Below are 27,122 nucleotides of genomic sequence, written 5' to 3' on the forward strand. Positions count from 1 at the left end.
GCGCATTAGTATGCTGAGCTAGCTGTCCAGCTAGCATAAGGAACTCCAGACCAACAGAGACCCACCAGTCTCATAGAAACAAGAGAAAGCAACCCCCAGACCCCAGAAATACAGAAACCACGGGATAAGGTCGGGAGTCTGAAACAGAGAGGATCTTCCCCTAACACAGTGCAACTCTAAAAAGTATCTTAAGATGAAAGGTCCCCAAGTCGCAAAAAGGTAGCTCAGAATACCGAAATATTCAGAAACGAAACCTTGTGCAGCAAGCTCAAGAAAGGTCTGACAAACAACACTTGAACCAAAAACACTGCACGCTGCAGTCATGTAAAAATGACTGAAACTTAAATACTTGCAGGGCAAGTAGAAAGCATCTAAAGATAGGATCCTTCAGATTGCTACGTATCCACTAACCAGCGGATAACGTTGCAGGCTATCTAAGAGCCGCCAGTCATTCCCAACAAACCTTGAACATGGAGAAAGGAGAAACCTCAAGAGGCTTAAAGTACCTCGAATGTCACAGCTCTCTTAGACAGTCTCTACGTAGAAAGATCAAATTCCAAGAGGTGGAACAGAGCCCACAGAGCAGCAGATGCTGCCCCTTCCAGAAATAAGCCACCTGATCCAACCTCCTACACACAGGGCAGGACAATGACCCTCCAGAGAGAGGAAACCTCAGCTCATAAGGAAGACAAACTATCCCCTCAAAATGGAAGGGCACAGATAAGAACAGCATACATGTCCACAAGACCCAAAGCCATAGTATAATCAAAACATGGACCGAATGAAAAAATCATCCAGACACCACTGTTGACTCAACAGAGAAAAAACTCCCCATGAAGAGGAGCACACTCCGTCCAAAGGACAAGTCAGGCCTTAAAGTTTATAACCAGTACCCGAAGGTGGATGTGAACTCTGGCCTTCCTGCTTGCAAGCCAAATGAGCTAGCCCCTATGTTGCAACATAGGGTCCCTGAAAAACTGGGTCGTCCCAAACCAGTCCACAGGATCATAAGTCTCCGGACATCCAAGAAGGATACAAGACTAGAACCATGGACCCAGAATCATCCTAGAACGAATGACACCCCCAGGGAACACAAGATAACCCATCTGAAGCAATCAGACTAACAGGGGATGAGAACGGATACAGGACTCACTTGTAATTCCAAGACCAAAGGGAAGAGAACACCCTTAGCCGGAGGTCAAACCCCCCCCCCCCAACAAGGTGCTAGGCCACGTCAAAGTCACGCAATTTCTCTAGAGCCCAAAGGCCCCAAGGGCAACACTAAAAGGGAAATGAGAACGAGAACAGAATTACCCGAAAGAGTAGAAAGAAAGGCTAGTCTCCATAATCCTTTCAAATTAACGTTCTAGAGGACCACACCCAAGGGAGAAGAATGAAAAACATCCCGAACCCAGGCAGAAAAACCATCCCCTAAGCAAAAACCTTGGAAAAAGAGACAACATCTCCTATCATCCCTGATATGGAGACGACTAACTCCCAAAGGAAGACAGAGCCTCACGGCCTTCACTTCCTAATTAAGTGGCCAAAAACGCCAGAAAAAACGGACCAAGTCCAGAAAGTCTCGACCCAAAGGAAGAGAACCTCTAAAAGGAACAAGTCCTAAAAAGGACACTTCCAAAGAGACCATGAAAGGCAAAACAGTAAAACGGCTGTATGAAGGACCTAAGTCCTCCACCCCACAATGGGAAGGAACACTCTAGTTCCCAGAAAAACGGAAATGACTGAGCATGTCGCTGCAGATCTCAACGGAGTACCGGCCCACTAGCTTGAAAGGTGAATGAGGACTGAACCAATCCCCCATGTCCCTAAGCAACCACGGACCCTCATGTCCTCTCAGGATGCTAGTTGAAGCTTGTAAAATAAAACAAGTAAACAACACAAATCATATTGTGATCATTAGGCGCCCTCACCGGACCAACTGGACATAAAAAGGTGCCATATGTCTGAACTAGGCCTCAAAGACAAAATGATTTGTACCCAGTCAGGACCAGCCTGAATCCAAGGGCCCCAGCACTGTCAAGGTCACATAGAGCCTACCCCGATGGGCATGTATCACCCGGGCCAATTCATATTCTTCGTAAGAAGTAGAGTCGGAATCAGAGACATGCGTCTCAAAAAAAAAAAAAAAAATCAGAATCCTCCATAACTGGGACACTGAATAAAAAATGGACCAATAAGAAAAATCTAAACGGCACCTTACATCCCCCCAATATGCTGGGACACTCACCACCTCCAGAGAACCAGACACCAGCGGACCAGGATTTCTCCATCGCCACACGATCAGGAAAGTGGAAATGGGGTCACAAGATAAACCGTGCAGTCCATGCAAAAGCGTACCCAACCATAAAGGCTGTGTCACTAGACATAGGCCGTTATGATCCAAAATAGCCATGAGCCGAAGCAATACTAGACAGTAGCAGACAGAATCGCATAACAAACCTGATTATAAACCCCCTTGTTCAATAACTCCCCTTAGGAGATATTAACCCTTGATTCCTAGATACAAAAAGGAGCCTCACTGAGACCCTATGTTAAAGTTATCCCTGAAAGTTTGTAGCCGTTCTCGGATAAACAGTTGCAATTACAATACATCCATGATGAAAGTAAAATGAAACAATCTTACCGGAATCTAGGCTGTGGAACAGGAACACGGCCTTTCAAGTGTGACAGATAGTAGCATCGCTTCTGACATGGACTTGAGAGAAAAAAGCAGGCAGCAAAACTCGTCAACGCTGATTGCTTGTGGAGCTGTTAATATGAGTCGGGATAGTTTTGCAGAAAGGCTCTCCCTGCATCTCCGGACTTTCACCCATGCTCTCACTGAGAGGCTAACAGGACTACTAACAGGACTACTTAAAACTCCAGTCCCATGCCAAAGAGAACTACCCTCCATAAGAGACTATCGAAAACTTCTGACACTTCTCTGCCAACCTCCTGGGACGAAAGGCAAAGAACGACTGGGGATGAGGGGAGTGGGAGGGGTATTTAAGCCTTTGGCTGGGGTGCGTTTGCCTCCTCTTGGTGGCCAAGTTCTGAATTCCCAAAAGTAATGAATGCAGCTGTGGACTCTTTCCATTTATGAAGAAAAAAGATAGATAATGCCTTTACTACCCATTCCCGAGCTTTGCACAACCAACATTGTTAGATTAATATACTTTATAACATTTAAACCGCTAAATTTCTGCCTGTTTCAAAGGCTCTATGGACAGTCTCTTAATCACATGCTTTTGTATTTGCTTTTCCACAACAAGAGACTGATAGTTCATGTGGGCCATATAGATAATGTGTCCACACCCAGGGAGTTATTTACAAGTTGGCACAACACAGTGCTAAATGCAAGTCAATAGATAATAAATACAAGTCATGTGATCAGGGGGCTGTCAGAAGATGCTTGGATAAAAGGTAATAATCACAGAGGTAAAAAGTATATCACTATAACTGTGCTGGTTATGTAAAACTGGGGAATGGGTAATAAAAGGGATTATCTATTTTTTAAAACAATAAAAATTCTATTGTAGACTGTCCCATAAAGTTTACCTGAAGTGTGTATCGTTCTTATTTAGAGGATTTCACAAAAGAGATACTTAAATATGAGCAATGCTTTCATTGCCTTACTACGTCAATGTACAGCACTGTGTATAATATGATACTTACTTTAACTATATATAGCCAGGCCAGTAAAGTACAATCAGAATTATTGTTCGAACAAACAACATGTTTGACTTGCCCAAATGACCAAAAAATAATAAAAAATGGCAGCTAATGGGTAAAGATATGCAGTTTCTTTTTGTACATATACCCTATGCAGGAACAGGCATGAAAAGACGCCATGCACCTTCCCCCCCAAACACCTGTAACACCTATTACCCAAAAGGATATTTATTTTTTGGCAACCCAGTGTATGTTGTCACCATTGGTTCTAGTGCATAGTTTCTTTACATTTTTCCTGTGATCTAAGATATTTTGTTGCAACTAACAGTTGTACATGGATAACAAGATTTTGCAACTAAAGCTAGCTGTCTAGAAAATAAATGGTTATCTGTAAAAGGTGCTGTCAAACAGTCTTGAGAGCCAAAATGTACTAAAATTGTTGAAACATATGATTAGGTAGGCTCAGGAGCGCCAATGCACTACTGGGAGCTAGCTGCTGATTGGTGACTGCACATATAAGCTTCTAGTAATTGGTTCACCTGATGGGTTCAACTAGTTCCCAGTAGTACATTTCTGTTCTTTTAACAAAGGATACCAAGAGAATGAAACAAATTTGATAATAGAAGTATATAGGAAAGTCGTTTAAAATTGTATGCTCTATCTCAACTATGAAAGAAAATGTTTGGGTTCCATGCTCCTTTAAGTGGCTTGTCCAGGATGTATCTAGACTTTAAAGTAATTATTTTGGATTAAATTATGTTGCAATGCAGTGTTTACTTGTTGATCTATACTGTACATATATAAAGTTACTTTAATGTCACTTATTATGACTGCACTGACTGTGCATACATTTATATACAGACCCATAAACAATTCTCAGACATATGAACGGAGTACTCAATTTTACTTTAATAGACATATTTACTACCTGAAAACAGTGACACACATTAAACCGTAGGTTTTACACGTTCATGTGGAGAATGTTTTAGCCAGTCTGAAGATCGTTAAGTATGCATTCTTCAAACAGATGACGAAATATGTGCTTTCAGGGGGTAATTTAGACTAGCTGTGAAATTCATGTCAAGGGTGAGAAAGTTGGTGAAAAACTTAACGTAGAATGGTCAGTAGTCAAGAAAGATTTATTTATATAAATTAAAATAAGTTTATATAAAACTATACCCCCCGAGTGATGCATTAGCAATTACATTTGTTTGACTTTTCCCCCTTTTAAAATTACACATGTAAGACACATTTAAAGGAATACTACATTCATTTTTCTTTATGAAACTCTACTGAATCGGCAGACAAGCATTATTACAACATTGGAATGCCACTAATAGATAAAGCTCAATGGGACAACGTACTGTAAAATTGTTTTTTCCCTTAATGTGTTTACAATGACTTCTTATACCAGCTGCATTTAGAAATGGCTGATTTAGGTTTATTTTTTATATGAAATAGCTTTCTCTGTTAATAAAAACTAACCTCATTAGCTTATCTCTATATTTACACAATATCCTCCTTATCTTATCTCTCAATACATAGTGAGAACAATACTTAGAGAGAAAATAAACATTAATTATCTCCATCCCCCCACCCATTTGGAGTGCAATTTCTTCTAAACCTTCTTGCCGACATAGCTTTGTTAAAAACCAGTACATAAGTATTCAAATATTCAATATAGGTGGAGATACAACAGGAAAATGCAGATATTTTAAATGACAAAATAAAAAGTAAAGGAGCTATTTGTAAACAATTTATTACTCTCTAGCAGGTGAAATTGACCATTGGGAACACATTAAAAGGGGGGATCAGAGTATACTACCCCTTTAAAGGACAATAAACTCTTACTTTTGTGTAAAAAATGGTTTGTCCCATGCTTCCTAGAGAGGCCAAAAAGTAAAATAATCCTGTAACCTAGGTTTTCTTCAAATTGATACAAATTGCCTAAACCAGCTATCAATTTTCTGCATTGTAAAGAAAACCCAGGTTACAGAATATTGTTTTTTAGCATCTTGTTGCAGCATGCAATTTCCACACTAGAATGTCCCTTTAACATTTCATTCACATTTGCCCTTTACCCTCCATCTTGTGGGCATACAAAGTATTATGCTATATATGGCAATACAGATATGCTATAGGATGACTGCAGGATTGTTTAGAAATAGCAGGATTCCTCCCTGAAACAGAGCACCTGTATTACCTTAGAACCTAACTGGCACTAACTGCTGGCAGCTATAAAACTGAACAACACACTGTACACTGACAGCTGCGTTATCTTTCACCTCATTTTTGATTATCTCTATTACAGGACAGAGGGATATTCGCCACAGCAATAAAATATGCACAAACACAAAGGCTTTAGTTATCACATAGGGCTCTATTTATCAAAGGCTTTGCCCATCTACGGCTGCAGGTTCTTACAAGAGAACAGGCAGTCCGTATTTATGAAGACCTTCCCTAACTCGTCTCCACCTTAGGTTAAGAATTTCAATCTCCCTGGTCTCGCCCGACCAGAGAGATTGACAGCTCCTGCCACTTGCGATTGGCCTTGCGCAGGCGTCATTGCACGAAGAGCAAAATAGTGTTTGCGTGTAATGCTAAATTCTGCCTGGGGAATTTAGCCCGCCAGAGGTGAGCTGCGACGGACAGGGCGCATATGTATGCTCCTGTCCACCGTAGTTTGATAAATCGACCCCTAATAGTGTATCAAAAACTGTTGTTCCTCACTAACCACACAAATAAACTGAAGTGTCAGCAAGGCCCCTTTTCCTCTTCACTGACCACACGAATAAACAGAAGAGTTAGCAAGGCCCCTTATCCTCTTCACTAATCACACGAACAGAAGTGTCAGTAAGGCCCCTTATCCTCTTCACTAACCACACGAATAAATAGAAGAGTCAGCAAGGCCCCTTATCCTCTTCACTAACCACACTAATAAACAGAAGCGTTAGCAAGGCCCCTTATCCTTTTCACTAACCACACAAAATAGAAGAGTCAGCAAGGCCCCTTATCCTCTTGACTAACCACACGAATAAACAGAAGAGTCAGCAAGGCCCCTTATCCTCTTGACTAACCACACGAATAAACAGAAGTGTCAGCAAGGCCCCTTATCCTTTTCACTAACCACACAAAATGGAAGAGTCAGCAAGGCCCCTTATCCTATTCATTAACCACACAAATAAACAGAAGTGTCAGCAAGGCCCCTTATCCTTTTCACTAACCACACAAATAAACAGAAGTGTCAGCAAGGCCCCTTATCCTCTTCACTAACCACACAAATAAACAGAAGTATCAGCAAGGCCCCTTCTCCTCTTCACTAACCACACAAATAAACAGAAGTGTCAGCAAGGCCCCATATCCTCTTCACTAACCACACAAATAAACAGAAGTGTCAGCAAGGCCCCATATCCTCTTCACTAACCACACAAATAAACAGAAGTGTCAGCAAGGCCCCATATCCTCTTCACTAACCACACAAATAAACAGAAGTGTCAACAAGGCCCCTTATCCTATTCATTAACCACACAAATAAACAGAAGTGTCAGCAAGGCCCCTTAGCCTCTTCACTAACCACACAAATAAACAGAAGTGTCAGCAAGGCCCCTTATCCTCTTCACTAACCACACAAACAGAAGTGTCAGCAAGGCCCCTTGTCCTATTCATTAACCACACAAACAGAAGTGTCAGCAAGGCCCCTTATCCTCTTCACTAACCACACAAATAAACAGAAGCTTTAGCAAGGCCCCTTATCCTTTTCACTAACCACACAAATAAACAGAAGTGTCAGCAAGGCCCCTTATCCTCTTCACTAACCACACAAACAGAAGTGTCAGCAAGGCCCCTTATCCTTTTCACTAACCACACAAATAAACAGAAGTGTCAGCAAGGCCCCTTATCATTTTCACTAACCACACAAATAAACAGAAGAGTTAGCAAGGCCCCTTATCCTCTTCACTAACCACACAAATAAACAGAAGTGTCAGCAAGGCCCCTTATCCTCTTCACTAACCACACAAACAGAAGTGTCAGCAAGGCCCCTTATCCTTTTCACTAACCACACAAACAGAAGTGTCAGCAAGGCCCCTTATCATTTTCACTAACCACACAAATAAACAGAAGAGTTAGCAAGGCCCCTTATCCTCTTCACTAACCACATAAATAAACAGAAGAGTTAGCAAGGCCCCTTATCCTCTTCACTAACCACACAAATAAACAGAAGAGTTAGCAAGGCCCCTTACGAATATACAGAAGGTGTTTCCAGTCTTGCTCTTGATGTTAGTTTAAACCGGCTTCACATTTTAGTATTATTTGTACTCAGTGTAAGTAACTTTTTACAGTAGTTTTAATACAATGAAATCTCCTCATGGTACCCCAAGTAATATTTCTACAAATATATGCATTAGCCAGTCCCACAACTCACGTATACTTCCCACAATTGCCTTATTAAAATCAGTGTTATAGGATTTGACAGATATGTATGATATATTTTAATATCACCACCCCTTATATTTGTTGTGTTACATGCCCAATGCATATAATCCTGCACATCAAATAAGAACCAATAGCAATGAGGACAAAACAATTACAGCCACAACACTGCACAAACATGCTTACACAACGGGTAAAGTAAAGGTTTTAGTGTAAAATACCCGCATGTCAGTTTTATTACAGTAACATAATCTTATTTGATAGAACAAAAGCTGTCCCAGTGATCACGCAGGTGTGAGAGAGAGCATGGCCGTGCACAGTCTGGGCTGTTCCAGGGTGTAGTTGGGATGTTTTTTTACCTACATCTTGGCCCAGCATGCAGAATACATATTGCCCCTTTAAAGTATCTCACCTCGCTATCATGTGTCGCAATTTCAAAAGTTATTTTTTCTTTTCTTTCTCCCTAACTGTTTTAAATTAATTCTGTTTTTCATATGATTTTGATTGTTTAGTGAGATTTTGAACACCTTCTGTAGATACTACTCTACTAATTGTAATGGAGTGTGACTCACTTCTTACAGTTGTTCCACAGGGCACATACAAGTCTTTATGAAATTTTTGAGTTGCAAAGTTGGGGCAAGCTTTTTTTCTGCAAGATTGGTTTTAATAATGGGCTTTATTGCCAATTGGCATGGCTCAAAGGTTGAATTTCTCCATTGTCCAGGGGCCGCCAGTAGAGGATGTCCCACAAGAGGCATCGGAGGAAAGAACGAAATATAGGGAAGATCAGAAAATCGCTCTGCCATTCCAGGCCTCCATATGTTGCAACCACCATGACATCGCCGATCAAACTTCGTTCATCAGAAAGATCTGTTGTTGGTAGGAACGGAACTCCCGAAAACATTGGATTTTTAGCCGCTGCATGGCGTGGTAGTGGAGGGGAGCCGGAAAAATGGCCTAGATAGAAGAGAATAGGAGTTGAATGTTCCTCGCTAATTGGCAGATGGAGATGAAGGGGTTGCCTAGTGCCGATTGAATCTCTGCTTTGATACGGTCTATCTTCTCTTGAGGGAGGAGAAGGATGTCCGAGGGTAGCGTCTATGGAGAAATCCAGAAACTCCACAAGCTGTAGAGGGGAAAGGCTCAACTTCTCATCGTTGATTACAAAGCCCAGCGAGGAGAGGAGAGAGGACATGTCTGGAAGTTGCGAGAGCAACAGGTCTTTTTCTTGTGCCATCAGAAGGACATCGTCCAGGTAAACCACTAGACTGAATCCGCGAGCCCAGAGACAAGCCAACACTGGTTTGAAAAGCTTTATAAAGCACCAGGTGGCAGAGCAGAGTCGAAAGGGAGACAGGAGAACTGCCAAAGTTGGTTTGCTCATCTGAACTGAAGAAACTTTCAACAGAAAGGGGACACTGGCACGGTTAAAGGGACAGTCTAGAATAAATTAAACGTTCATTATTCAGATAGGACTTTTAATTTGAATCAACTTTCCAATTTACTTTTATCATCAAATTTGCTTTTTTTCTCTTGGTATTCTTAGTTTAAACTAAACATAGGTAGGCTCATATGCTAATTTCTAAGCCTTTGAGGGCTGCCTTTTATCACATGCTTTCTAAATCTCTTTTCAACACAAAGAGACAGAAAGTACACGTAGACCATATAGATAACACTGTTCAGGCACAGGGGGTTATTTAAGATTTAGCACAAAACAATGCTAAATTTAAGACAATAGATAATAGATAATAAACAGTCACAGTCATGTGATCAGGGGGCTGGATTACACAGTAATCACAGAGGTAAAAAGTATATTAATATAACTGTGTTGGTTATGCAAAACTGGGGAATGGGTAATACAGGGATTATCTATCTTTTAAAACAATAACAATTCTATGGTAGACTGTCCCTTTAAATAAGCGTCCTTCAAGTCCAGACGGACCATCCAATCGTTCAGATGGAGGAGGTCTCTCAACATATGGATGCCCTCCATTTTGAAGTGGCGGTATACCACAAAAAAGTTGAGGTCCCTCAAGTTGATGACAGGTCGGAAACCTCTAGAATTTTTTGAAACAGAGATTGTTCAGGAAACCTGGAGGGGAGTCCTGGGATAAAAGCTCTATAGCTCCTTTTGAGAGGAGAGACAAGACCTCTTCTTTGATAAGGTTCTAACCTTCCACAGACTGGAGTAAGTGATTGGGAAGGTGGGATTGGAAGGGGGGGGCAAATGAATTCTATGACGAACCCCTGAATGGTTTAGAGAACCCATGGATCTGCAGAAAGAGACAACCAATTTTGGAAAAAATGGGCGAGTCTGCTCGCAAACAACAAATGCATAAAATATGAAGCCTCCTGTCTTGCCATAAAATCTGGTTATATTTTTTCCACTATGCTCCCAGCAATCAGCTTGACATAAGTTTATCAACTGAGCAGCTCCTGAGTTTATCCCCCAATATGTGTAAAGAACATTAAAAAAAAACAAAGTATTATCAGTAAAAAATATACTTAAAAAGGGACAGTAAGTTCTAAATTTAAATGTTATGGTTTATATAAAGCATGTAATTGTAACCAACTTTGCAATTTATTTCTAATATCAAATTTACTTTGCTCTCTTGGTATCCTTTTTTGAAGAGAAAAGCTAGGAGTAGCAATATACTACTGGAAGTTAGCTGAACACATCAGGTGAGCCAATGACATTAGGCCTATGTGCAGCCACCAATTACCAGCTTGCTCTCAGTAGTATAATGCTGCGCCTGAGCATACATAGATATGCTACTGAACAAATGATACCAATAGAAATAAAAGTAAATTGGAAATGTATTCTCAATTGCATGCTCTATATGAATCATAGACCTTAAGGTTTGCCTTTAAAATTATGCAATACGTTGTCCCATTTTAATGATATATATGTCATTTTCTGTCATTAAAAAGTATTAAGAAATACAATCTAAGTAATTTTGCATAAACAGTGCATTCTGGTTTGGTCAGCAAGACTTTAAAATGAATTTTAGAAAAAAATAAATTGAAAGGCATTCCATAGCGAGCAATGCAAACAAAAGGTATATGGTTTAGATATTATGCAATTTGATATAGAAGGTTTTCATGACACATTTTACTTTACGGTTGGTTAAATTCTTGGTAATATAGACCTTTTAATTGACAAGCTTAAAAACACTATGAAAGGAATCTAAAAAAAAATGTAAAAAAAAAACCCACCAAAAAAACGTTTTTGTCCACGAACAAGAGGTTACGTTATTGCTTAGAGTACATTTCTCCTAAGATATGCAGCTGAGCCTGAGTAAGAAAGGATTTTTATTTTTCTGCTGTATTATCAGCCCACACATATTCAGGGAGCTCATTGAAAGTAAGACCTGCATGCACAGGTTAAACATGCATATAATTAACTGGTACACTGTTTATTTTACGATTTGGTGGTCTATAAATATTGGTAAACTAATTGTGTTTAGAAAGTACATTCTAGACTTCACTGCCAAAAGGTGGCTGCTTTAGTTCATATATAAAGCTGTGGTCAAGGCTCACACATGCAAGCTTGCAACTGCGATTTAAGAAGCAGCGGTCACATGATTGCGGCTTCCTAACCTCTCTGACACCTCAGATGTGGTAGATTAAAATCACTCTGGAATGATCAGCTGGGATGATTGACAAACCCTGCTCTTGTGCAGTCTTACATTTTTCCAATTAATGCTGCATCGACAGTGGAGATTGCGAGTGGACAGGTTCCCCATCTGAATTTTTCAACTTTTCTATTCATGCCTTTTCAAATAGGCCTGAAAGTCTTGTTTCAAGAATGCAATTTAAATTTATCTCACAAAGTGTCAAAATTATCCAAAAAACATTTCAATATGACCACAATGCCCAATCACATATACAAAACAGGAACATGGCAGGACATCATTTATTAATTCCTTCATGCCGCAGTGCAAGTGCTTAGATTGGAATGAAGTTTAGATGAAAACACTTGCTGGAAAAAAGTAATCACGCGATAGTAGATGCTATCACGTGATTTCAAGGATGGGATTCGATCATGGTGGACTGCCTACACTTTACCTGCTGCAGTGTATTTAATTGTTTACAAGTATTTCCTTCGCCCTTATATTAGCATTTTAACCAGTTGATTTTGCCTGTGGTATCCCCACCTATTGTGAAAGTTTCTGGCCTTAGGTACAAGCTATAGACTAACTGTGTAAACACAGCCAGCAGGAGAAATTGCACTCCCAGTAGGGTATAGAAGAGAAGGTAATAATAAAATGTTATTTTTCCATTGTTCTCTCCACGTATTGGTGTTTGGTTTATGAACAGATATTAGATAAAGAAGCAGGTATATGTACACAATGTGATAAAGTAATGAGATCTGATTAAACCTACAAGCTCAACCCATTTTATTAGGTTGTGGCTTCAAAACACAAAGCCAGCTACTTAATTTACACAAATAAACATTAAAAAGCCAATTCTCATACATTTTATACTCTGCAGTTGGTAAAAAAAAGTAATTATTAACACATTAAGGGAAAACAATTTTACAGTATACTGTCCCTTTAAAGCCCAGTTCTGTTAGGACAGCATGGAACATCCTAACAGCGTGAAACAGTTAAAAGAACTTTAAATCACACTGTTTTTGTGTTAAAAATTGTGCATTGTTCCAAGTTCCCTAGGAAAGCCAAAAAAGCAAAGTCTGTAAAATAGGCACTTTTACAACATTTTGAAAACCTAAGACAGCTATTTGATTTGCAGGTTATAGAATTACCATTTTGGCCTCTCTCTTTCTTGTGAGGCAATCACAATTCTACCCAAAAGCAATAGGTGTTTAATGCCTGTTTAAAAGGAGCAGGGTCCGAACCCACAAGTAACACTGAATGCAAACACCACAAACTATACCATCAGCTTGAGGTCAGATTCTGCATGCAGATATAAGCAGAGCCATTGTATATGTGTGCCTATAATAAAGCCACAGCCTCTTTACTACAGGCGATGAACTCCCTCTGATACAGTCTTCTATTGCTCTAGCTTTATGTCAGATCCCATTACAATACAGATCAGTGCTTCCCAGCCCAATATAGGGACATTATATTACAAATAAAATGTTTTTTCATTAGAACATTATATTTTTAAACGCCTGCATTTTACAATGACTTTCAAAACGAGAAGCAGTATCGATGCAGGTGTGTTAACACATATGCTTTCAATGCAAAGTCTTTTCACAAGATACTAATTTGTCCAAAATGAGTTGTGAATTTCTTCGCAAGTTTAGGACATTTTAGTCTAAGCTTTGTTCAAGGGACATTGTACACTAGATTTTTCTTTGCATACACGTTTTGTAGAAGATCCATTTATATAGCCCATTTGGGAGTGTTTTTGTAAAAATGTATGGGTTTCGCTTATTTTTAAATAACATTGGGCCGATTTTCAGAATCCTAACCAAGACACAAAGTTTTAGATGTATACTGATGTCTACAGATTCCTGGGTCTTCTCATATGCAGGGGAGGGGGGAGTGTCTGCTCTTACTGCTTTCTCAGCCCCTTTTATTGGGTACCCCAGCCTAACCTCATCAACAGTGCTAAACTGGGAGCTTCCAAGTTAGTTTTTAAAAGGTTTTATACTGGATTTTTAGATCAATATCTGTGCATATTCTTCTTCCAATTACTTCTTTCCAATTACTTTTTTTTTTTTACCAACTGCAGATTATAAAATGCATGAGAATGCACTTTAAGGTTCATATGTGTATATTAAATAGCTGATTTTGTGTTTTGAAAGCAGAAAAAAATAATAAAATGGATTGAACTTGTAGGTATAATCAGATCTCATTACTTTATCACATTGTGTACATATACATGCTTCTTTATCTTATATCTGTCCCTAAACCAAAGACCAATACTTGGAGAGAACAATGGAAAAATAATATTTTATTACCATATCTCTATACCCTACTGGGAATGTAATTTATATTGCTGGCTGTGTTTACACAGCTTATCTATAGCTTGGACCTAAGGCAAGAAACTTTCAGAATAGGTGGGGTTTCCACAAGCTAAATCAACTATTTCAAATGCCAATATAAGGGGAAAGAAAATACTTGTAAACAATTTAATACACTCCAGCATTTAAAGTGGATCATTGGGAACAAATTAAAGGGGAGACTTTTTTGAGTAAACTGTCCCTTTAACCCACAAACTGGTAAGATCTCACCTACGAAATCTGTGACTGCTGGTTCCTTATAACTGACGTATTCCCAACCTCTGTGGTTTATTTCCCTAAGTCGGCACAATTTTTAATAGAAATATGAGCCCATTGCTCATCTCAATGAGAGATGCAGAAAAATGTTTCAGCTGTCATAGGTTCCCACTAAAGTGGAAATGAATAATATAAATAGCACAGTAATCCATGACCTTAAAGAGGGTACAGATATGTCACTCTAACATAGCAAGAATTCCAAACAAAAGGACCAGCACTCTGATCATAGACGATTGCTCATGTAAATGCAGAAATTGTGTTCTGAAGTAGAGGTGTATTTATTTAATACCATATGCCCAATTAATCTACGTTCTCCCTCTTTCTCACTCTATGATAATCCCCTTATATCTAGTGCTGTATTTAACACACACACACAGGATAGGGTGTAAACCATAATGTCATATGAGGGACACCTCATGTCTCACTTGAGAGTTGCAACACACTGGAGCTCCTGGAGAGAACATAGTCACTGACTAATGTCATGAGAGAATATCACCTACCACCAATGTCTTACTCAGGAGATGCAATGTGTTGCTAACAATATTATTTTTTATATTTTTGCAATAATATGTTCCTTTAATATTAAAGTCCCTAAATACATATTAAATGCCATACCGCATGCATTCTATATGCTATGTATCCTCATTTAGTATGCATATATACCTTATATAAAAGTCTATAATTTCATAAGCATCTAGGATAACAGAAAAGCAGATTTAATTTCAAGAGCACCACTGATTTCAGAATCATGCCACCAAAACGTAGCATCTTCTAATGCATGGAATCCAGTTTATAGCCCTTCAAAAACCTAAGATGAAAACCACAGCAACTAGAGAATAGGTATCAACATTGGCTGAGATAATGCAGCACACAGCCACTAAGAGATCAGAGTTTTTTTCTGGCATTTATCCTTGAAAAGGGACACTTACAACTTAATACAAATGTGGCTAAAAGTATTGGCACCTTGCATTTTAATCAAATTATGCTTGCTTATTCTATAAAGACATTCTAAAATGACTATTGATACCTTTTAGACGTTACAATAAATAATTGTTTTGTAGTGATAATGCAAGCAGACTATTCTCTTAGTATCACAGGTGTCTTCAATCTTAAAATCACTCAGCCAGTTTAAATGTAGAAAAGTACTCGCTCTGCTGTTGTGTGTCACTGTGAATATCACGCTGAACATAGAAAAGAAAAGGGAAACCAGAGAGTCGTCTGAGAAGGTTAGAAAGGCAATATCCAAACACGGTAAACTTAAAGGCTACAAGGCCATCTCTAAAAAGCTTCATATTTTTGTGAGCACTATTATTAAGAAGTTTAAGGCACATGGAACTGTAGTGAACATCCATAGATGTAGCCGAAAGAGGAAAAATGACCCAAGAATGATGAAAAAGATTGTTTGAATGGTGGAGAAAGAACCAAGGACAACTTAAAAACAGATCCAAGCCAACGTTGAAGCTCAAGTTACAACAGTTTCAAGTGACACCGTCCGTCTATTTGCATGAAAATGGGCTCCATGGTAGAAGACCTCACTTCTAAGAGAGAAACACAAAAAAAAGCCCAACTGAAGGTCATCAAAATACATGTTGACAAGTCACAGTTCTTTTGGGAGAATGTCCTTTGGAGAGCTGAAAAAAAAAGTAAAGATTTTGGCAACTCATCCCTACCGTGAAACACGGAGGCGGCTTAGTAGTTTGGTTGCTTTGCTTCCTCTGGCACTGGGTGCCTAGAATCTGTGCAGGGCATAATGAAATCAGAAGCCTATCAAGGCATTCTGGAGTGAAATGTACTGTCCAGTGTCAGAAAGCTTTGTCTCAGTCAAAGGACATGGGGCCTCCGGCAGGATAATAACCCACAGCATAACTAAAAAAAGCACCTAAGAATGGATGCAAAGAAAACATTGGACTGTTCCTAAGTGGCCTATGAGTCAAGATCTGAATCCCATCGCACATCTGTAGAAAGAGCTGAAACGCAGTTGGGAAAAGGCACCAATCAAACCCGAGAAAACGAAAGCAGTTTGCTCAAGAAGAGTGGGCTTAAATCTCAGTCAATGACTCCAAAGGCTGTGCTGCAAAATATTGGGTTAAGAGTATCAATATTTTAATCTGAGCTATCCTCATTTTTTTTTTTGGTTTAATATGTGAAGTCATAAATCATAAGTGTAGTTTCTCTCCTAATACATTTAAAATAAAACATGGTGGATACCAAATACCTTTGTCAAATTTTAATTGTGCATTTTCCTAAAAAAAGTGTAAGAGTACCAATACTTTATCTGTACATTTTAACTTAAAGGGACAGTTTACTCAACAAATTTCTCCCCTTTAATTTGTTCCCAATTATCTACTTTACCTGCTAGATTGTTTACAAGTATTTCCATTACCCTTATATTGGCATTTGAAATAGTTTATTTAGCCTGTGGTATTCCCGCCCATCCTGAAAGTTTTTGGCATCAAGGCCAAATTGTGTTAATACAGCCAGTAGAAGAAAATTACACTCCCAGTGGGTTCTAGAAGAGTTAAGGGTAATAAAATGTTAATTTTCCATTGTTCTCTCCAAGTATTGGTGATTGGTTTAAGGACAGATATAAGATAGAGAAGCAGGTACATGAACACAATGAGATCTGATTATACCTACAAGCTCAACCCATTTTATTAGGTTGTGGTTTCAAACCACAAAATCAGCTCATTCATATACACAAATAAAGCTTAAAAAAAGCAAATCTCATACATTTTATACTCTGCAGCTGGTAATTTTTTTTTATTGGAAACACATTAAGGGAAAAAACTATTTTATAGTATACTGTCCCTTTAAGTAATACTGCAGGTATCTGAGGGAGAGTTGCTGCACATATGCAAATAGGTCAGTACTGGTATGTAGTGAAACAGATTTCAACATGGTGGCACTCATGACTAGAGGGAGGCAGGGAATAACCGCAATACTATGCTTGTAAATTATGTTTAGTGTTTAGAGGGACATAAAACTCAACATTTTCTTTCATGATTCAGAGAAGAGCATACAATTTTAAACAAGTTCAAATGTGATAATATAAGTAAAATGGAAATTGTAAAAATGTATTCTCTATATGAATCATGAACGAAAGATTTGGGGTTTCAAAAGGGAGATCTGTGTCCATATGAATCCAGTGATCATCAACAAAAGCAAAACTTGACCCTTTAATCCTTCAATGGGCTTTAACAACACCCTTCAGCTACCCTTCATGTAGGTCAAAATAAGATACAGCCATAGAGGATGTTTCAGGAAAAGTCAGAGAGGGGACTACAGCCATTCTATAAGAAGTGCAGCTGGTGAATATGGCAGATGGCCACAACATGTTTCTTGTTTAGTGCATACAGCCTAGCCCAATGCAGAATCAGATTTACTGAATAAAATAAAGATTGAGAATCTCTCTGAAAAACAACTACACCCATAGTTTCAAAACATTTTAAAAAAAGCTCAAGGGCCAGACAAGGCAATATGAGAGCTACACTGACATTAACTACATAGTTTTGTCCAGTTCCAAATGGATTTTAACAAACTGATTCTTTAAAGTCACTCTTCCTCCTATGATATTGGATCTAGAAAGTAGAGTTTAATGGGATCCAACCTCCCATAGTGCCCCCTGTATTAGTATTACCAAACAAACTTATTATGAGACTTATCCATTGATGGACTGATGACATTATCAGCAATCTGTGCATTTTGTAGAAAATACATGTTTAAAGAAGTCAGAAACTCTGCTTCTAAGAAAACACAGATCTGAACCATTTGCATGCAAGATCCCCAAAAAGAGACATACTGAACATCATCTATATCTTAATCAACTGAAATGGTGAGACTTTGGACTTAACCGCGTTTTCTTGGTGACTGCTGCTAGTGTGAGCCAAGTAAAAGGAAATTTGCACGGTGTAATGGGTGCCTAGCGAGGTTTTTTTTTAGCTTCTAAAATTATAAAAACATCTGAAGCCTTATGACAATACAATGGTTTAATTAATTTAGAAAATATTGTGCAAAAAAAGACAAGCAGTAGAAACAAAAATGTATAGATTTGTTAAATAATATAATTTTACTCTTATGTCAGTGTTGGAATTTACTGTTGCTCTAAACAAGATCACATAGTAACCGACCTTCATAAAATGTTAATCATCTTTAGCATTCTCCAATATTTCTATGTATGACAAATCAAACAGCCACACCATAAAAGGAAACAAAAAATGGCAGTCCTGATACATGACAAAACACACCCTGTGAAGTTATTCTGAGGATGTGCTCCCTAACATTTTTACCTGCAGATCCACCTACATATACATGAACCATTTGTGACTAATGTTGTATATTAGTAAATGGCAAAAGAATAGGTAGATGTGGGTCCCTCTATTACCTTGGTCATTCTTTAGTGTATTTTCAATAAAATGTGTTTTGTCCACATATTTTTAAATCCGTAAAAATCCTTGTTAATTTCCCTTTTGAAAAGGTTACAATACCCCTGTTTCTTGTACTTTGTGGTGGTGGGTTTTTTTTTTGTGGGGTTGTTTTTTATGGGGGGGTTTAATTTCAGCATTTTTTTTTATAATTCATAATGTTCTTCTAATGGATTAGAATACCTCAGAAAAGAGAGCCCCCCAAAACAATGTTTTGCCAAATCTGCAACTATGATGGATTGATATGGTGTTTTCCATATTTACCTGTTAGCTTACCCCCAACCCTTTAAGGGCATAGTGGCTAGTAAATCCCGTAGATAAAGAAGGAATACCAGTCTACTTTTTTTTTGTATGGCAATTCTTGAGACATACATACCTGCCCTGAATCCAGGGTAGTCCAACACATTCCTCGCAATACTTTTGGGAGGCTTTGCCTAATGGGGGTGATCTGTGGGAATGTGCAACCCACAAGCACAAAAAAACTAAAATTCTCCAGAAGAGGAGCATTCGTTTTTTGTGTTTTTTTGTTTTCTTTTTTTTTTTTTTTTTTTGAATCGCAGAATATTTAATACCTAACTATAGTGACTTAAAAAGACAAAATATTTTTTTTATATATCAACAGTGTATAATCAGCAATTAAGAAATGCATTTTAAATGATTTGTGCACAAAATAGGTTTTGTTTTAAAAGCATTGAAAACACATTTTGCAGAGACTTCCTTTTTAAAGTGCCTTATCTACTCTGCTGAGGCCAACTATAGTCCGTTATAATGGAGTTACTAAAGCAATCAAACAATTACTAGATACAATGTAGCAATGTCAGGCTTCTGAGCCCTGCAGTAGGCACTTCTAATACTTGAGGGAATTGAAAACCAACAGTTTGCAGGTGAAATTTACTGAAAAATTTAGAAAATATAAATTATGAAAAGTATTACTTTACTTACCAATCCAGCAATAGGAGTAGACAAACGATTAATCTTCTTAATGATTCCAGGTTTAATATTGTTAATTAAGCTGAAAATACGAAAAACAGATTAAAATTAGACTGTGTATCAAGTATCTCAAATACCATTAAAACAACATATAAGATATATTAATTCATAGCTACAATAAAAATAAGCGTATCAGTTCAGCTTTGACATCCTCTCCATCATTTACATTTGATTAAAATATGTATTATGCATGTTCCCCAAATCCATTTCTATATGCGGATATGTTTATGCAATACAAATGTATATACATTTCTTTATTTCCCAATTTTTATTTTAAAATACTCAATGTTTTTAAACAATCGTTTACTCGAAAACACAAAAAGTAAAATGCATACTGAATTGTACAGTTGTATTTATAAAGAACTGGACCAAATAAAGAGAAACATATTCAGATGAATTAAAAAAAAAATCTTATAAAAATGAAAATAGCATTATAAAGAATTGTTAGTTTGGTAAAACATCTGAGATTTAGTGATCGTTCTGTTGGCCACATGGTCTTCTAGCGGTGATGAGCTAATGTCAGCTTTCTAATTTTCAAACAAAAGAACATAAGTTCCATTTCACAGATTTTACCATCCAAAAAATTCTATAGAAAGAATATTTTATTTCACTACATTAAATTAATATATTCGGAAAAACTAAAAAAACAGAAATGTAAAATTCCAATTTTTTATGTTCTAATATTCTTACAGCAAGGAAGCTCTTCTGAATAAACATTTTCTTGTGAGGATCAGAGTGTTTTCCCTGACAGCCACTAAACATTAATGAAATATTACATTGGTGTAAACCTGCGGTGTGCTTGAGAGCTGCATTTCCATGTGCATGGAAAATGTTTGGCCATTGGAGCCAGAAAAAAAAAAGGGACGCATTGGTACCCTGCTGGAGTGCTGGGAGTAATTAGGTCAGTACAGCTGGATGAAGTTTAATTTAATTTCGGCAAAAATCACAAGGTTGTGTTCTGTGCCTACACTGCTATTTTATAAAAAAAATTAAAAAAGGAACCTAAACCCTGATGTTCAGTTGTCTGTTCTGGTGCAGTTTGGTTTATTGTTGAACAGTTACATGGCTTTGAGAACTTCAATAAAAGAAAACTTCTGTAAAATACTGTATTAGAGCTACTGTATATACATCTAGTATGGGTCATACATATGTGGATAACTATTTAAGAACTCTGTTTACTAAAGTGAGTGATCTATTGTCACGGGAAAACAGTATGGCAGAGCTCTGTACGACTCTTCAAACTTCTCTTTTTTAACACATTTTATCTTCTCCGAGAAGACACATATTTGTGGATAAAACTGTCTCCTTCAATAACAGACACCTATCTATAGATAACACGGTGTCAGAGCTGAAGAACATTGCGTCTCAGCCCTGCACATAATCTATTAGAAAACAAGTGGAGTCTGGGTTGTACCCCAGAGAACTTCAGTCTCAAAGAACCCTGTGCTGGATTACACTGAAAATAAAGATGAATCAGGTAAATTATAACAAACTATATGAGATTTCTGTAAAAGGGACACTCAATTCAAAATTAAAAACTTTCATGATTCAGATAGAACATGCAATTTTAAACAACCTTTCAATGTACTTCCATAAACAAAATGTGCACAGTCTTTTTACATTAACACTTTTTGAGTGAGTTAGCTCCTACTGAGCATGTGCAAGAATTTACAGAATATACGTATATGCATATGTGATTGGCTGAGGCCTTTCACATGATACAGTAGTGGAAATAGATATAACTGACATTTGTCTGAAGAAAAAAATTACTACTCATTTGAAGTTCAGACTAAGCGCTATTCTATTGTTTTTTTTTAACATGCATTTTTTGATTATGCAAAACAAGATGACATAGTTGAAACTTACTTACCACACAGATTACTGAACCAGACATACATTTCAAATGCAGCCAGATAATGATTTATATAGGGATGTCTATAGAAGAATTTAAAAACTTAGAAGACAGATATCAATTTTAATAGGAGGATAAAAAAAAATTGTCATGTGCTGTGAATCAGAACTGTGGAATATGTGATAGGGATCTGGTTGAATGCAAAGGTTATGAGTAAGCCTAGCAACTTAAACAGGAAGACCTTGCCTTGTGGTTAGCATCTTCAAGTTACATATAAAAAAAAAATATCCTAGGAACATTATCCTTAAATTACTTAAAGGGACAGTATACTATAAAATTGTTTTTCCCTTAAAGTGAATGATAATTTTGATGCTAAAGTGTCTGATTTTTAAAAATTCAATTAAAAACAGGGGCACTTTAATTCATCAAAATTTACATTTTACTCGTGAAAAAATACTTACCTTTTAAACTTGACAGCAGCTCCAGCTTCCCCCGGTCGTTGCAAGCCATTTCTGACGTCAGAAATGATGGATAGTTCATCCGCCAATCACGGCTTCCCCCTGGGGGAATCAGTGTTTCATTCAATGCCGTGATAGGAGAAAGCCGGATTCCTCATTTTAGACCCATGAAGAGGCTTTGCGACGGGTGGAGGAAGCTGGAGCGGCAGTCAAGATTAAAAGGTAAGTATTTTTCACAACACGAGTGAAATGTAAATTTTTAGCATCAAAATTTACATTCACTTTAATGTGTTTCCAATTACTTTAGTACCAGCTGCAGAGAATAAAATCTATGAGATTTGCTTCTTTAAGGTTTATTTGTGTATATGAATTAGTTGATTTTGTATTTTGAGGCCACAACCTAATAAAATGGGTTGAGCTTGTAGGTATAATCAGATCTCATTACTTTATCACATTGTGTCTATATACCTGCTTCTTTATCCTATATCTGTCCATAAACCAATCACCAATACTTGGAGAGAACAATGGAAAATTAACATTTTATTACCTTATCTCTTCTATAACCCACTGGGAGTGTAATTTCTTCTACTGGCTCTGTTAACACAGCTTGGCCTTGAGGCCAAAAACTTTCAGGATGTGTGCGGATACCACAGGCTAAATAATCGATTTCAAATGCCATTATAAGGGTAATTGAAATACTTGTAAACAATTTAATACATTCCAGCAGGTAAAGTAGATCATTGGGAACAAATTAAAGTGGAGAACATTTTTGAGTAAACTGTCCCTTTAAAAAGGGACACGAAACTCAATATTTTATTCACAACTCAGAAGGAATATACAAATTTTAAACAAACTTTCCAATTAACTTCTATTATCAAATTTGCTTCCTTCTCTACAGGTGAAGTGATCACAGCATGAGACACATAATGAAGAAAATGAGGAGTTCCTAAAGGAGAAAATAGCTCTGTTGGTGTGGCTCTAAACTGCCACTGTCGTCATCTGTAAAAGGTGTGTTGTAGTAAGTACATTTTACACATTCCTTTTAGCAAACTTGGATTCCATTTGATTTAACAGTACCAATATGCTAAAGATTTGTTAAACACAATATGGTATAGCATTTGCAAAACTGAATTTCCTATAAAATGTATAGTGTAAGTGTATAAAAAAAAAATAAAAAAAAAAATAAGTGTGCACATTACATTAATTACTTCACCCCCACTCCCCTTCCTAAACTTTAATTCTACAAACTGTGAGTTTTCTATTGCCAGTTACAATTGGAAGTGCATACTCCAAACTTCAGAAGCCTAACCTGCTACATTGAATGTTTAAATGCAATAATTTATATAGGTCTTTAAATGACCAGTAAATACAGAAGATTTGCATAATCAGCAAATGCAATAGCACTTAGTTAAAGTTATGTCTATTTACACTCCTCCTGTATCATGTGACTGCCATCAGCCAATCACAAATGCATATATGTAAACATGCTTAGGAGGAGACTGTGACTCAAAGAGTAAATATAAACAGATTGTGCACAGTTTGTAAATGGAAATAAATTGCAATGTTGTTCTATCTGAATCGTGAAAAGGAAATTTATGCTTACCTGATAAATTTGTTTCTTTTACGATATGACGACCATGGATTTCATCCTTACTTATGGGATATTGCCTCCTGGTCAGCAGGAGGAGGCAAAGAGCACCACAGCAGAGCTGTATATATAGCTCTTCCCTTCCCTCCCACTCCAGTCATTCGACCGAAGTTAGGAAGAGAAAGGAAAAGCTAAGGTGCAGAGGTGACAGGGCGGGACATGGACTCGTCATATCGTAAAAGAAACACATTTATCAGGTAAGCATAAATTTCCTTTTCTTTTACAAGATATGATGAGTCCACGGATTTAATCCTTACTTATGGGATACAATACCAAAGCTATAGGACACGGATGAAAGGGAGGGACAAGACAGGAACCTAAACGGAAGGCACCACTGCTTGAAGAACCTTTCTCCCAAAAACAGCCTCAGACGAGGCAAAAGTATCAAATCTGTAAAATTTGGGAAAAGTGTGAATAGACGACCAAGTTGCAGCCTTGCAAATCTGTTCAACAGAAGCATAATTTTTGAATGCCCATGAGGAAGCCACAGCCCTAGTAGAGTGAGCCGTCCAGCAGTCTCATATGCCAAACTGATTATACTCTTCAGAGAGAAAGAGGTAGCCAAAGCTTTCTGACCCCTACGTTTCCCAGAAAAAAAAGACAACAAATAATGAAGATGATTGACGAAATTCTTTAGTCGCCTGCAAGTAACACTTCAGAGCACAGACCACGTCCAAGTTATGTAACAGACGCTCCTTCTTAGAAGAAGGGTTAGGACACAACGAAGGAACAATAATTTCCTGATTAATATTTTTGTTGGAAACAACCTAAGGAAGAAAACCAGGCTTGGTACGCAACACTACCTTATCGGAATGAAAAATAAGATAAGGAGAATCACATTGTAATGCTGAAAGCTCAGAAACCCTGCGAGCAGAAGAAATAGCAACCAAAAACAAAACTTTCCAAGATAATAACTTACTATCTATGGAACGCATAGGTTCAAACGGAACCCCTTGAAGAACTTTAGGAACTAAATTCAAGCTCCAAGGAGGAGCGATTGGTCTAAACACAGGCCTAATTCTAGTCAGAGCCTGACAAAAAGATTGAACATCCGGAACATCTGCCAGACGTTTGTGTAACAAAATAGATAAAGCAGAAATCTGTCATTTTAAGGAATTGCTGATAACCCTTTCTCCAATCCCTCTTGGAGAAAGGACAAAATCCTAGGAATCCTTATCTTACTCCATGAGTAGCTCTTGGATTCGCACCAATAAAGATATTTACGCCATATCTTATGGTATATATTTCTAGTCACAGGCTTACGTGCCTGGATCAATGTATCAATAACCGAATCAGAGAACCCTCGCTTAGACAAAATCAAGCGTTCAATCTCCAAGCAGTCAGGTGCAGAGAAATTAGATTCGGATGATGGAAGGGTCCCTGAATTAGAAGGTCCTGCCTCAATGGAAGCCTCCACAGTGGCAGAGAGGACAAGCAAACAGAAGGAGGGCAAACGGTGGAAACACAAGCTAGGTTGAACGACCAAGGCACTGCCAAGGCATCTATCAATTCGGCCTGAGGATCCCTGGACCTGGATCCGTATCTCGGTAGCTTGGCATTCTGACGAGATGCCATAATATCCAACTCCGGATATTATGTCTCCGTCTCTTGTCTCCAGATCTATCGGAGGAGATAAATTTGCATAATCTCCATTCCACTGCCTGAGCATGCTCAGTTGTAGAGGTCTGAGATGAAAACGAGCAAACGGAATGATGTCCATTGCCGCCACCATCAATCCAATTACCTCCATGCACTGAGCCACTGATGTCCGAGGATTGGACTGAAGGGATTGGCATGTATGCATAATCTTTAACTTTCTGACTTCCGTCAAGAAGATTTTCATGGATATAGAGTCTATTAGAGTTCCCAGGAAAGGAACCCTTGTCTGTGGGATTAGTGAACTCTTTTCTAGATTCACCTTCCACCCGTGAGACCTTAGAAAGGAAAGAACAATGTGGGTATGAGACTGTCATCTGATAAGACGCCTGGATCAGAATATCATCCAGATAAGGCGCCACTGCAATGCCCCGCGGCCTGAGAACCGCCAGCAAAGAGCCTAGAACCTTTGTGAAGATCCTGGGTGCCGTGGCCAGCCCGAAAGGAAGGGCCACGAACTGAAAATGTTTGTCTAGAAAGGCAAACCTCAGGAACTGGTGATGATCTCTGTGGATAGGAATATGAAGATATGCATCCTTTAAGTCCACGGTAGTCATATATTGACCCTCCTGGATCAATGGAAGAATTGTTTGAATAGTCTCCATCTTGAAGGATACGACTGAGAAACTTGTTTAGACTCTTGAAATCTAAAATGGGTCGGAATGTTCCCTCATTTTTGGGAACCACAAAAAGGCTTGAATAACACCCCTGCCCCTGTTCCTGTATTGGAACAGGACAAATTATTCCCATAGTGGAGAGGTCTTTTACCAAGCGTAAGAACGTCTCTCTTTTTATATGGTCTACAGACAATCGTGAAAGAAGAAACCTTCCCCTTGGGAAGGAATTTTTGAATTCCAACTGATACCCTTGAGACATGATTTCCAGTGTCCAGGGATCCTGAACGTCTCTTATCCAAGCCTGGACAAAGAGAGAAAGTCTGCCCCCTACTAGATCCGGTCCGGGATCGGGGGCCGCCCCTTCATGCTGTCTTGGGAGCAGCGGTGGGCTTCTTGTGTTGTTTACCATTATTCCAAGCCTGGTTGGGTCTCCAGGTGGGCTTGGCTTGTGAATATTTCCCTTCCTGTTTAGCGGAAGAGGAAGGGGGAATTCCTTTGAAATTACGAAAGGAATGAAAATTACTCTGTTGTCCCCTTTGCTTAGATGTCTTATCTTGAGGGAGTAGATGACCCTTACCTCCCGTGATGTCAGAAATAATCTCTTTCAAATCAGACCCGAATAGGGTCTTTCCCTTGAAAGGGATAGCTAATAGCATAGACTTTGAGGACACGTCCACAGACCAAGATTTTAACCATAAAGCTCTACGAGCCAAAATGGAAAATCCTGAATTCTTAGCCGCCAACTTGGTGATCTGAAAGGCGGCATCCGTTATAAAAGAATTAGCCAGTTTAAGGGCCTTAATTCTGTCCTGAATCTCCTCCAAAGAGGACTCCTCTAGGGCATCAAACCAAAAGGCAGCTGCAGTCGTTACTGTTACAATGAAGGCCATTGGTTGCAATAGAAACCCTTGATGAACATAGTTTCTTGAGAAGACCCTCCAACTTCTTATCCATGGGATCTTTGAAAGCACAACTGTCCTCAATGGGGATAGTTGTATACTTAGCCAAGGTAGAGATAGCTCCTTCTACCTTAAGGACCGTCTGCCAAGAGTCCCGAATGGAGTCTGCTATAGGGTACATCTTTTTAAAAATACGAGAAGGGGAGAACGGTATACCCGGTCTTTCCCACT

The 27,122-nt window shown here is 38.4% G+C and overlaps 1 protein-coding gene across 9 annotated transcripts in view; it reads right to left on the minus strand.

The window, feature by feature from the left end:
* LMO7 (LIM domain 7) overlaps window positions 1-27,122 on the minus strand; it is a 280,751-nt gene that overhangs the window by 164,676 nt on the left and 88,953 nt on the right. For all 9 annotated transcript variants that reach the window (XM_053707915.1, XM_053707914.1, XM_053707916.1 and 6 more), the window contains exon 4: window positions 19,714-19,783. In XM_053707915.1, the coding sequence (XP_053563890.1) occupies window positions 19,714-19,783 (70 nt within the window). The remainder of the gene's footprint in view (window positions 1-19,713; window positions 19,784-27,122) is intronic.

This window comes from Bombina bombina, chromosome 3, assembly GCF_027579735.1.
Source record: "Bombina bombina isolate aBomBom1 chromosome 3, aBomBom1.pri, whole genome shotgun sequence".
Classification (NCBI taxonomy): Eukaryota; Metazoa; Chordata; class Amphibia; order Anura; family Bombinatoridae; genus Bombina; species Bombina bombina.